Source organism: Oncorhynchus keta, chromosome 21, assembly GCF_023373465.1.
Source record: "Oncorhynchus keta strain PuntledgeMale-10-30-2019 chromosome 21, Oket_V2, whole genome shotgun sequence".
In the NCBI taxonomy this organism is placed as follows: domain Eukaryota; kingdom Metazoa; phylum Chordata; class Actinopteri; order Salmoniformes; family Salmonidae; genus Oncorhynchus; species Oncorhynchus keta.
Window position 1 is genome coordinate 56419935 of NC_068441.1, and position 12255 is coordinate 56432189.

Sequence of the window (12255 nt, forward strand, 5' to 3'; positions counted from 1 at the left end):
CCCCCTCCCTCCGCCTCTACCCCCTCCCTCCGCCTCTACCCCCCCCTCCGCCTCTACCACCCCCCTGGTATGTCCTGTTCATGACATCAACACACAGGAATCCTGACAGGATATTCATCACTCATCTGTGCCCTGTGTAGTGTGTGTGAGATCTGTGTTCCTGTGTTGGAGATATTTGCCTTTGTTCCACAGCCTGTTATTCTAGCAGCAAAACAAACAAGTAAACAAACCCTGAAAGTGCACCGTGCACGCTGTGTGTCCGTGCACGCTGTGTGTCCGTGCACGCTGTGTGTCCGTGCACGCTGTGTGTCCGTGCACGCTGTGTGTCCGTGCACGCTGTGTGTCCGTGCACGCTGTGTGTCCGTGCTCTGACCTGGAATGTGCGTTCCGTTGTACTTTATGTGCATCTCGTGTAGACCGGCCTCAGTGGGGGCAAACTTCACTGTGACTGTCCCGTCCTTGTTGTCCATGATCTCAGGCTGAGCAGTCTTCCCCGACGGCATGTGGACCTCACCTAAGAGAGAGAACGTAGGCTACTATAAGAGAAGAGTTACACTGCCCTACCCAATCGACAGGTCACTCCACACTGCCCTACCCAATCGACAGGTCACTCCACACTGCCCTACCCAATCGACAGGTCACTGTGCCAAGAAGCTTCTCATTCCTATGTGTTTAGTTAACTTCTTTGAGACTGGGGGGGCAGTAATGAGTAGCTTGGATGAATAAGGTGCCCAGAGTAAACTACCTGCTACTCAGCCATAAAAACTAGAATATGCATATTAGTATATGTGGATAGAAAACACTGACGTTTCTAACTGTTTGAATTATGTCTGTGAGTATAACAGAACTCATATGGCAGGTAAAAACCTGAGAAAAATCCAACCAGGAAGTGGGAAATCTGAGGTTTGTAGTTTTTCAACTTGCACCCTATCGAAGATAGTGGGATATTGGTCATATTGCACTTCCTACGGCTTCCACTAGATGTCACTCTTTAGAACCTTGTTTGATGAGTCTACTGTGTAGCTCGTAAGGGCTGTTTGAGTCAGGTGTCTGACAGAGTGCCATGAGCTCATGACGAGCGTTCATGTGAAAGTTCCCCCTCGTTCCATTGCTTTTATACAGACAAAGGAATTGTCCGGTTGGAACATTACTGAAGATTTATGATAAAAACATCCTAAAGATTGTTTCCATACTTTGTTTGACATGTTTCTACGAACTGTAATATAACTTTCTGAACTTTCGCATGGACTCGCCGGCACATCGTGATTTTGGATTGTGTATTAAAACGCACGAACATCAAGGAGGTATTTGGACATAAATGAGGGACTAAATCGAACAAATCAAACATTTATTGTGGAACAGGGATTCCTGGGAGTGCATTCTGATGAAGAGCAAATGTAAGTGAATATTTATAATGCTATTTCTGACCTCTGTTGACTCCACAACACTGCAGATATTTTTTGGGCTGTTTTATTGTCTGAGCGCTGTACTCAGATTATTGCATGGTTTGCTTTTTCCATAAAGCTTTTTTGAAATCTGACACAGCGGTTGCATTAAGGAGAAGTTCATCTAAAATTCCATGCATAATACTTGTATTTTCATCGACAAATGGCTGTGTTTTTCTGTGACCAAACAATCGTTTGTGGTGCTTTCGCTGTAAAGCCTATTTGAAATCGGACAATGTGGCTGGATTTACAAGAACTTTTGTCTTTAAAATGGTGTAAAACACTTGTATGCTTGAGGAATTTTAAGATTTGTTTTGAATTTGGCGCTCTGCACTTTCACTGGCTGTTGAGGTGGGACGCTACAGTCACGAATATCCCAGAGAGGTTAATGATGAGACAGGCCTCCTCTCCATCCTATATCTTACTGGAAAGATGTGCCTGTCAACGACTCACCTATGATATGACCCTTGATCTGTTACTGCAGTGGTCAATGTCTCACCTCTTAAAATCTCCCTCAACAGGAAGTTCTCACCTGTGATCTCTCCCTTGCGGAAGGCGAAAGGAATGACCATGTCGAAGGGCCTGAAACCTGTTCCGTTCATACGGTTGGCTGGGTTATAGGACCCGTCTGTGACCTGGAGGGGAGAGGGAAAGATGATCGTTAAAAACGTGACAGATATGTCTTTGGTAGGAGATCTGTCAAAACAGGAAGTGTGACTATCTCCACTGTATTTCTACCATTTACGATCTCATTCTGCCTGAGTCGTCCTGTAGTAAAAGCAGAGGTAAGAGAAAATCAGGTAGGCAGGCAGGGATTCAGATACAAGCCATCAGGGCAGACCGGTTCCGTTCGGTGCCTCTTGCAGGGGTGCATGGAGTAAAGGAAGGAGGGATGGGTGGAGAGAGAGATAAGATACGTGGAAAAACAGAAGCTCTCAGAACTCCTGGGAAGAGCGAGGAAGAGAAACCCAAATACCTGTAACCATGGTAATATATAGTAGATGAGCAGGGAAGAGAAGAGGATGAGTAGAGGACAGAAGATGCATTTTGATAGACATTGCAAGCCAAGACTTTGCCAGATTCAGCTTTTGATATACCCTCGATAGTCAGGCCAAGGGCACGGGTCTGTCTGGTGGCCTCCCTGATGGACGGGCCAAGGGTCTGTCTGGTGGCCGCCCTGATGGACGGGCCAAGGGTCTGTCTGGTGGCCACCCTGATGGACGGGCCTGTCTGGTGGCCTCCCTGATGGACGGGCCTAGGGCACGGGTCTGTCTGGTGGCCGCCCTGATGGACGGGCCTGTCTGGTGGCCGCCCTGATGGACGGGCCTAGGGCACGGGTCTGTCTGGTGGCCACCCTGATGGACGGGCCTAGGGCACGGGTCTGTCTGGTGGCCGCCCTGATGGACGGGCCTAGGGCACGGTTCTGTCTGGTGGCCGCCCTGATGGACGGGCCTAGGGCACGGGTCTGTCTGGTGGCCACCCTGATGGACGGGCCTAGGGCACGGGTCTGTCTGGTGGCCGCCCTGATGGACGGGCCTAGGGTACGGGTCTGTCCGGTGGCCGCCCTGATGGACGGGCCTGTCTGGTGGCCGCCCTGATGGACGGGCCAAGGGTACGGGTCTGTCCGGTGGCCGCCCTGGACGGGCCTGTCTGGTGGCCGCCCTGACTATACACGATGAAAGATGTGCGTCTGTGTTCTCGGAAGAAAAGCAAGTAAAAATCCCTCTCCGTTCCAACATACTGAACCTTAGTAGTCGAGGAATACGTGTGTGATCCCACACATTCCTATTGTGGTAGGAACAGGAGAGAGGTGTTCCCACTGTAATGGGTCTGGCATGGTGCCACGGTTGGGGGCGCTGACTGACAACGAGGGCAGGATGGAGACAAGATAACGAAATGAAACTAACATGGCATGGGACACCCGTTTCTCCAGTGTACGATCAGAGAGCAGTAGAATATTAGCCCAAAGAAACAGTCAGCCATTACACATAAACAGCCATGTCCTATAAATATGATGGGAGAGAAGGACACCGTGAGAGAGGGAGAGAAGGACACCGTGAGAGAGGGAGAGAAGGACACCGTGAGAGAGGGAGAGAAGGACACCGTGAGAGAGGGAGAGAAGGACACCGTGAGAGAGGGAGAGAAGGACACCGTGAGAGAGGGAGAGAAGGACACCGTGAGAGAGGGAGAGAAGGACACCGTGAGAGAGGGGAGAGAAGGACACCGTGAGAGAGGGAGAGAAGGACACCGTGAGAGAGGGAGAGAAGGACACCGTGAGAGAGGGAGAGAAGGACACCGTGAGAGAGGGAGAGAAGGACACCGTGAGAGAGGGAGAGAAGGACACCGTGAGAGAGGGAGAGAAGGACACCGTGAGAGAGGGAGAGAAGGACACCGTGAGAGAGGGAGAGAAGGACACCGTGAGAGAGGGAGAAGGACACCGTGAGAGAGGGAGAGAAGGACACCGTGAGAGAGGGAGAGAAGGACACCGTGAGAGAGGGGAGAGAAGGACACCGTGAGAGAGGGAGAGAAGGACACCGTGAGAGAGGGAGAGAAGGACACCGTGAGAGAGGGAGAGAAGGACACCGTGAGAGAGGGAGAGAAGGACACCGTGAGAGAGGGAGAGAAGGACACCGTGAGAGAGGGAGAGAAGGACACCGTGAGAGAGGGAGAGAAGGACACCGTGAGAGAGGGAGAGAAGGACACCGTGAGAGAGGGAGAGAAGGACACCGTGAGAGAGGGAGAGAAGGACACCGTGAGAGAGGGGGAGGAGTCAGAGGGAGGGAGGGAAGGACAACGTGAGAGAGGGAGGGGTCAGAGGGAGGGAGGGAAGGACACAGAGAGGGAGGGTCAGAGGGAGGGAGGGAGAGAAGGAAGGAAGGGAGATGGACAGAGGCGTTTCTCTACTCTGTACCCAGGGCTGGAAGGAAGGAAGGTAGGAAGGGAGATGGATAGAGGTGTTTCTCTACTCTGTACCCAGGGCTGGAAGGAAGGAAGGAAGGAAGGAAGGGAGATGGATAGAGGTGTTTCTCTACTCTGTACCCAGGGCTGGAAGGAAGGAAGGAAGGAAGGAAGGGAGATGGATAGAGGTGTTTCTCTACTCTGTACCCAGGGCTGGAAGGAAGGAAGGAAGGAAGGAAGGGAGATGGATAGAGGTGTTTCTCTACTCTGTACCCAGGGCTGGAAGGAAGGAAGGAAGGGAGATGGATAGAGGTGTTTCTCTACTCTGTACCCAGGGCTGGAAGGAAGGAAGGAAGGAAGGAAGGATAGAGGTGTTTCTCTACTCTGTACCCAGGGCTGGAAGGAAGGAAGGAAGGAAGGAAGGAAGGATAGAGGTGTTTCTCTACTCTGTACCCAGGGCTGGAAGGAAGGAAGGAAGGAAGGAAGGAAGGAAGGAAGGAAGGAAGGATAGAGGTGTTTCTCTACTCTGTACCCAGGGCTGGAAGGAAGGAAGGAAGGAAGGAAGGAAGGAAGGAAGGAGGATAGAGGTGTTTCTCTACTCTGTACCCAGGGCTGGAAGGAAGGAAGGAAGGAAGGAAGGAAGGAAGGATAGAGGTGTTTCTCTACTCTGTACCCAGGGCTGGAAGGAAGGAAGGAAGGAAGGAAGGAAGGAAGGAAGGAAGGAAGGAAGGAAGGAAGGAAGGAAGGAAGGAAGGAAGGAAGATGGATAGAGGTGTTTCTCTACTCTGTACCCAGGGCTGGAAGGAAGGAAGGAAGGAAGGAAGGAAGGAAGGAAGGAAGGAGGATAGAGGTGTTTCTCTACTCTGTACCCAGGGCTGGAAGGAAGGAAGGAAGGGAGATGGATAGAGGTGTTTCTCTACTCTGTACCCAGGGCTGGAAGGAAGGAAGGAAGGAAGGAAGGAAGGAAGGAAGATGGATAGAGGTGTTTCTCTACTCTGTACCCAGGGCTGGAAGGAAGGAAGGAAGGAAGGAAGGAAGGAAGGAAGGAAGGAAGGAAGGATAGAGGTGTTTCTCTACTCTGTACCCAGGGCTGGAAGGAAGGAAGGAAGGAAGGAAGGAAGGATAGAGGTGTTTCTCTACTCTGTACCCAGGGCTGGAAGGAAGGAAGGAAGGAAGGAAGGATAGAGGTGTTTCTCTACTCTGTACCCAGGGCTGGAAGGAAGGAAGGAAGGAAGGAAGGAAGGAAGGAAGGAAGGAAGGAAGGAAGGAAGGAAGGAAGGGAGATGGATAGAGGTGTTTCTCTACTCTGTACCCAGGGCTGGAAGGAAGGAAGGAAGGAAGGAAGGAAGGAAGGATAGAGGTGTTTCTCTACTCTGTACCCAGGGCTGGAAGGAAGGAAGGAAGGAAGGAAGGAAGGAAGGAAGGATAGAGGTGTTTCTCTACTCTGTACCCAGGGCTGGAAGGAAGGAAGGAAGGAAGGAAGGAAGGAAGGATAGAGGTGTTTCTCTACTCTGTACCCAGGGCTGGAAGGAAGGAAGGAAGGAAGGAAGGAAGGAAGGAAGGAAGGAAGGAAGGAAGGATAGAGGTGTTTCTCTACTCTGTACCCAGGGCTGGAAGGAAGGAAGGAAGGAAGGAAGGAAGGATAGAGGTGTTTCTCTACTCTGTACCCAGGGCTGGAAGGAAGGAAGGAAGGAAGGAAGGAAGGAAGGAAGGAAGGAAGGAAGGATAGAGGTGTTTCTCTACTCTGTACCCAGGGCTGGAAGGAAGGAAGGAAGGAAGGAAGGAAGGAAGGAAGGAAGGAGGATAGAGGTGTTTCTCTACTCTGTACCCAGGGCTGGAAGGAAGGAAGGAAGGAAGGAAGGAAGGAAGGATAGAGGTGTTTCTCTACTCTGTACCCAGGGCTGGAAGGAAGGAAGGAAGGAAGGAAGGAAGGAAGGAAGGAAGGAAGGAAGGATAGAGGTGTTTCTCTACTCTGTACCCAGGGCTGGAAGGAAGGAAGGAAGGAAGGAAGGAAGGAAGGAAGGAAGGAAGGAAGGAAGGAAGGATAGAGGTGTTTCTCTACTCTGTACCCAGGGCTGGAAGGAAGGAAGGAAGGAAGGAAGGAAGGAAGGAAGGATAGAGGTGTTTCTCTACTCTGTACCCAGGGCTGGAATCCGGCGGCTCCAGGAGCAGCTGACTGCTGATTGGCTGACTGTTGCTGCATCATTGGATCCTCATCAGTCGCCTGGGGAATCACAACCATGTCAGGTTTCACACACAATCTAAAAAGACATGATCTTATCACCATCACAACTGAAACAGGATACAAAATGTCTGCACAGGATCAGACAAAGATACAGGGATGCATTTTCATAACATATTAGAGCATACATTCCATGACCCTGCATCCCCCGGCAGCATCCTTCCACTACCCTGCATCTCTCCCCCCACCCCCAACAGTAGAGTTCCACTACCCTGCATCTCTCCCCCCACCCCCAACAGTAGAGTTCCACTACCCTGCATCTCTCCCCCCAACAGTAGAGTTCCACTACCCTGCATCTCTCCCCCTACCAGTAGAGTTCCACTACCCTGCATCTAATATATAATAATAATAATAAATGCCATTTAGCAGACGCTTTTATCCAAAGCGACTTACAGTCATGTGTGCATACATTCTACGTATGGGTGGTCCCGGGAATCGAACCCACTACCCTGGCGTTACAAGCGCCATGCTCTACCAACTGTGCTACAGTAGAGTTCCACCAGCCTGCATCTCACCCAACAGTAGAGTTCCACCAGCCTGCATCTCACCATGACTTTGAAGGGGCTCTTGGGGACGTTCTCTCCTCCAAATCGTACGTATATGACATAGTTCCCGGGGGTCGGGGCGGTGTAGAAGATATCGAATGTTCCGTCCTCGTTCTGGATGACATCAGCCTCCACCTCGGTCCCATCCGGCGTCACCACTATACACGTCACCTTCCCCTTCCCAGCTGCCTTAGCGTTCACCACAAAGCCCACCTCTTCCCCGACCGCGATGACGGGGGCGATACCAGGACCTGGTAGGAATAACAGATATAAAAAGAGAAGTCTGGAGAAGAAAATTGTAACTGAAAAGCTCAGATGAACATCAGACTGTTGTAATTGTGGAGAGAGGCGTGTAGGATGTTATTCTAATGTGCGTTGTATCCATTTGATTCTGTGTAGCAAAACCACGATACACCCCCCCCCGGGAGAAGTATATCCTATCAGTCTGGAAGGACCCGTGTGTAACACATTACCTCTACAGGGCTCAACACCGGTGCTACAGGGACTACAGAACACTGTGTTTCTACCTTTGAGCCCAAAGACATCTCTAGTTAACATCGTTTCCTTTCTGCAATTTGTAAGTCACTCTGGATAAGAGCGTCTGCTAAATGACTTAAATGTAAATGTGCCAAAAACTAGCGAAAAAAAAAAAAAAAAATGTAAATTTGCGGTGCTCCGTGATTGGATGAGCTTGAGGTCCAGAATGCAGGTCGTATGTCAGACACCCATGACAACAGTATATTCCGAAGCACACGACGACTCCCTCACCTGTGACGGTGCATTTGCTGGCGTCTCCCGAGGACGTGGCTCTGACCCGGTAGGGCGAGGCAGGGATCTCATCTCCTCCGTACTTGATCACGATGGTGTACCGCCCCACCTTGTCAGGTACGTAGGACACCAGGTAGGTCCCGTCACGGTTGTCCTGGATACCAACCCTCTTCGGCTTCCCATCTTGGTCCTGAGAAAAACAATGTTTCAGAGCTATTATACACGTGATCCTGCTTAACAAATCAAATCAATTTATATAGCCCTTCGTACATCAGCTGATCTCAAAGTGCTGTACAGAAACCCAGCCTAAAACCCCAAACAGCAAGCAATGCAGGTGTAGAAGCACGGTGGCTAGGAAAAACTCCCTAACCCACCCAGTAATTCATTATTTGTCATCTTAATATTAAGCTCAAAAGCAACTATTTTACAATCAAGATGTTTGAGATATATATATATATAGCGCACAATTGGCCATGTCAAGTGTATAGGTTGGCAGGCTACAACTTTAATGAGGACATTACATTTACTACTATACTTCCTGTTAGTTTACTACATGACTACTGGCAGCGAGTATTATACTTCCTGTTAGTTTACTACATGACTACTGGCAGTGAGTATTATACTTCCTGTTAGTTGACTACATGACTACTGGCAGTGAGTATTATACTTCCTGTTAGTTTACATGACTACTGGCAGTGAGTATTATACTTCCTGTAAGTTTACTACATGACTACTGGCAGTGCGTATTATATTTAGTGTTAGCAATCTAGCTAATGTGTTTTGAGTTCTCAATTCCTCGTGTGGTCAATTAGCCCCCAAAATAACCCACAATTCATTAGGACGGCACATCAATATCCTGTATCACTCGTTCTTGGAAAGATATTCAAAAGAGACAGTTGTGTATTTTAGTCGAAAGCAAATGACTAGTTTTTGTTTTGCGCAACGCCGCAGAAAGAAATGGTTTCGACCAAATCATACTCAGGTGGCACCAACGGGGAGGGGGGGGGGGTTGTGTCACTGGTTAAACTGAGGAAAATGTTTGTCTGGAGTCCTGGCATGGGGTGTGTTGTTTAATCTGCTGTTGAGTAATGTGTTCTTCTGCCAATTGGCTGGGGGTCATGTGATAGGATGTTATGCAGAACAATCTGTTGGTAGGACAAGGACATGCAGGTTTGAGAACATGGAAGTCAGTGATTTATACTTGTTTGGTTAAATGAGGCAATACTGATGTGATTCAAATGAAAGTGATTTTTTTTCTAAATGGCTCACTTATTATTATTCAAATAACAAAAATATTTTTAGTCAAATTGACTAAGACTAAATATATAGTAAACCATTTGTCCCAAAAGTACAAGTAGCAGCTGATTACTACGTGAATAGAGCGTCACACCAGGCTCTTTCAAAAGTACTACCAAAGAAACAATGATCACACGCAGCAGTTAATCATTCATTACCACTTAAATGAGCTTAATAATCATTACCACTTAAATGAGCTTAATAATCATTACCACTTAAATGAGCTTAATAATCATTACCACTTAAATGAGCTAAATACTCACTGCCACTTAAATGAGCCAAATACTCACTGCCACTTAAATGAGCTTAATAATCATTATGCTGATAATCTCCTCACGTTATTTCTATATCCTTTACCCATGATGCTAGTTTGTAGTGACGGGGCTGTAGGATGAAGTGGTGTTTCCACATAGATACAATATAGTTCGTTACCTGTGGAGGTACCCACTGCTTTAGACTCCATGAACAAAATGGCTTCATTTCACAGTCCTCTTCCTTCCTTCCTTCCTACGCTGTTAGTGTGAACGTGGTAATAATGTTCGTTGTTAAAGAAAAATAAAACTGAATGAGATCAAGGACAGATTTGCCGTTGTCTTTGTGGGATGAGTCATCAACGCAGTGGTCCCTCACAAGTAACTACACTACTCAAAAAATAAATAAAGGGAACACTAAAATAACACATCCTAGATCTGAATGAATGGAATATTCTTAAAATATCTTTAAGTGTTTCCTTTATTTTTTTTTGAGCAGTGTACATTCTGTGTGAAAAGACGACGCCCTGCAGCCCCGTTCAGTACGAACATACAGGAAACTACAAAGTAGAACGTGAGAGAAGACCAAGAGGATGTTGGTGTTTTAGGTATTACTCTTTAAAGAGACCGACGTTACTACACATTCACATAGTAATAAGCTACATGTGTTACTACTAAGTAGGTAGTACTTCCTTCCTTGGTTCCTACTTCCTTCTTTGGTTCTCGTGTTTAAGACTAAATTGTTCCTACATAGTGTCAATTTTACTATGCATTTACCAGGCTGTAAAATGGAGGGTTACAGTCTACAGTTACCGGGACCATCCATAGAGCAGTGCTACTGACCGTCTACAGTTACCTGTAAAAGGGAGGGTGAAGGGTGAAGGGTGAAGGGTGAAGGGTGACCACCGCCTAGACACCAGCCGTTATATGTTTCTCGGAAGTCCAGCCTGCTTCGAGAACCACAACACAACCCTTGGGTGAACTCACTGTGATCTGGACGGATAGTTGTCCCTCTCCTGCGTCCTTGGCATCGATGGTGAACTCCACTGGAAAGCTGGCTGGCACTCCGGTGGTTAGACCTGGACCACTAGCCACCACCTTACTGGCATCATGGGTAGGCAGCACTCGCAGCTTGAAGGGACTGGACAAGGAAGTAAACAATAATAATAAACCTGGAGGAATCTAGAAGGGCGTCACAGGTAGGGTCTAGAATTAAGGTGTAAACATTTAACGGGGGATCGTTAACTTTAATAAAAATAAAAATAAATAAATAGAAAAACCGTTCTGTCCGGTGACTGACCTGCCTATACTGATAGGCCTAGGGCACGGTTCTGTCCGGCGACTGACCTGCCTGTCCGGCGACTGACCTGCCTGTCCGGCGACTGACCTGCCTGTCCGGCGACTGACCTGCCTGTCCGGCGACTGACCTGCCTGTCCGGCGACTGACCTGCCTGTCCGGCGACTGACCTGCCTGTCCGGCGACTGACCTGCCTGTCCGGCGACTGACCTGCCTGTCCGGCGACTGACCTGCCTGTCCGGCGACTGACCTGCCTGTCCGGCGACTGACCTGCCTGTCCGGCGACTGACCTGCCTGTCCGGCGACTGACCTGCCTGACCGGTGACTGACCTGCCTATACACGATGAAAGATGTGTTTGCGTTCTCGGAAGAACAGCAACTAAAAATCGCTCTGTTCCAACATACTGAACTTTAGTAGTCGAGGAATATTACTTACGTGAAGTTTAAAGATTATTTTTAAGAAAAAAATGTTACCTGCCCATTTGATTTTCCTAGACATTTCACAGGGAAAACTCTGGGATCACAGTGTAATCACAATAAAAATGGGTTTATATCTGCTGTAAAACCTGTGGCTAAAGAATGAACAGACAACCATCTCAAAAACACACTGTACTCGATGTAACAGAGTCAAGATCAGGGAGTTACCTGCGCGTGATCTCCTCGTCAGCGTACTTGACCACTACAGAGTAGGGTCCCTCCACTGAAGGGGTGTAGGCTACAGTGTGTGTTCCATCTCTGTTATTTATCACCTCCACCGGCTCAGCCACACCTGAGAACACACACACACACACCTGACATCAGGACAGGACCGACCTTAGTCGTACCGGAAATGGAAAATATTGGTATTGAACACAATAAAGTAGTATTGAATTAGACATAAAATAAATACAAAAAGTATGTGGACACCTGTTCAAATGAGTTGAGCCGGCTATTTTAGCCTGTTGCTGAAAGGTGTGTATATTAAAACTGAGAACACTGGGAATAGAAAGGCCTAAACGTGGCACAGTCATAGGATGTCACATTACCAAACAAGTCGGTTTGTGACGAAATTGAGCCACGAAGTAGTAGGCCACACAAGCTCACAGAGCGGTACAGGGCCAGTGCTGAAGAGTGTAGTGGGATTAAAAATCGCCTCGGTTGTAACACTCACTAACGCGTTCCAAACTGCCTCTGGAAGCAACGTCAGCAGAACAACTATTCCCCGGGAGCATCATGGCTGGAGCGGTGGAAAGCTAGTGGCCATTAGACTCTGGAGCGGTGGAAAGCTAGTGGCCATTAGACTCTGGAGCGGTGGAAACGCGTTCTCTGGAGTGATGACTCATGCGTCACCATTTGGCAGTTCGACGGCTGAATCTGGGTTTGGCGGGTGGCAGGAGAACGACCTCACCGAATGAGTGCCAACTAAAGTCCGGAAGAATAATGGTCTGTTAAAGCTACATTATACAATGACATTCTAGACGATTCTGTGCTTCCAACTTTGTGGCAACAGTTTGGGGAAGGCCCTTTCCAGTTT

General features: G+C 48.4%; 1 protein-coding gene across 1 annotated transcript in view; it reads right to left on the reverse strand.

Moving 5' to 3' along the window:
• The window catches only part of LOC118375212 (filamin-B-like), a 102898-nt gene that overhangs the window by 21728 nt on the left and 68915 nt on the right, over nucleotides 1-12255 (reverse strand). The window contains exons 27-33 of the mRNA XM_052474587.1: nucleotides 11388-11511; nucleotides 10433-10586; nucleotides 7899-8088; nucleotides 7134-7381; nucleotides 6484-6567; nucleotides 1978-2080; nucleotides 374-514 (exon numbers count right to left, since the gene is read on the reverse strand). Of these exons, the coding sequence (XP_052330547.1) occupies nucleotides 374-514; nucleotides 1978-2080; nucleotides 6484-6567; nucleotides 7134-7381; nucleotides 7899-8088; nucleotides 10433-10586; nucleotides 11388-11511 (1044 nt within the window). The remainder of the gene's footprint in view (nucleotides 1-373; nucleotides 515-1977; nucleotides 2081-6483; nucleotides 6568-7133; nucleotides 7382-7898; nucleotides 8089-10432; nucleotides 10587-11387; nucleotides 11512-12255) is intronic.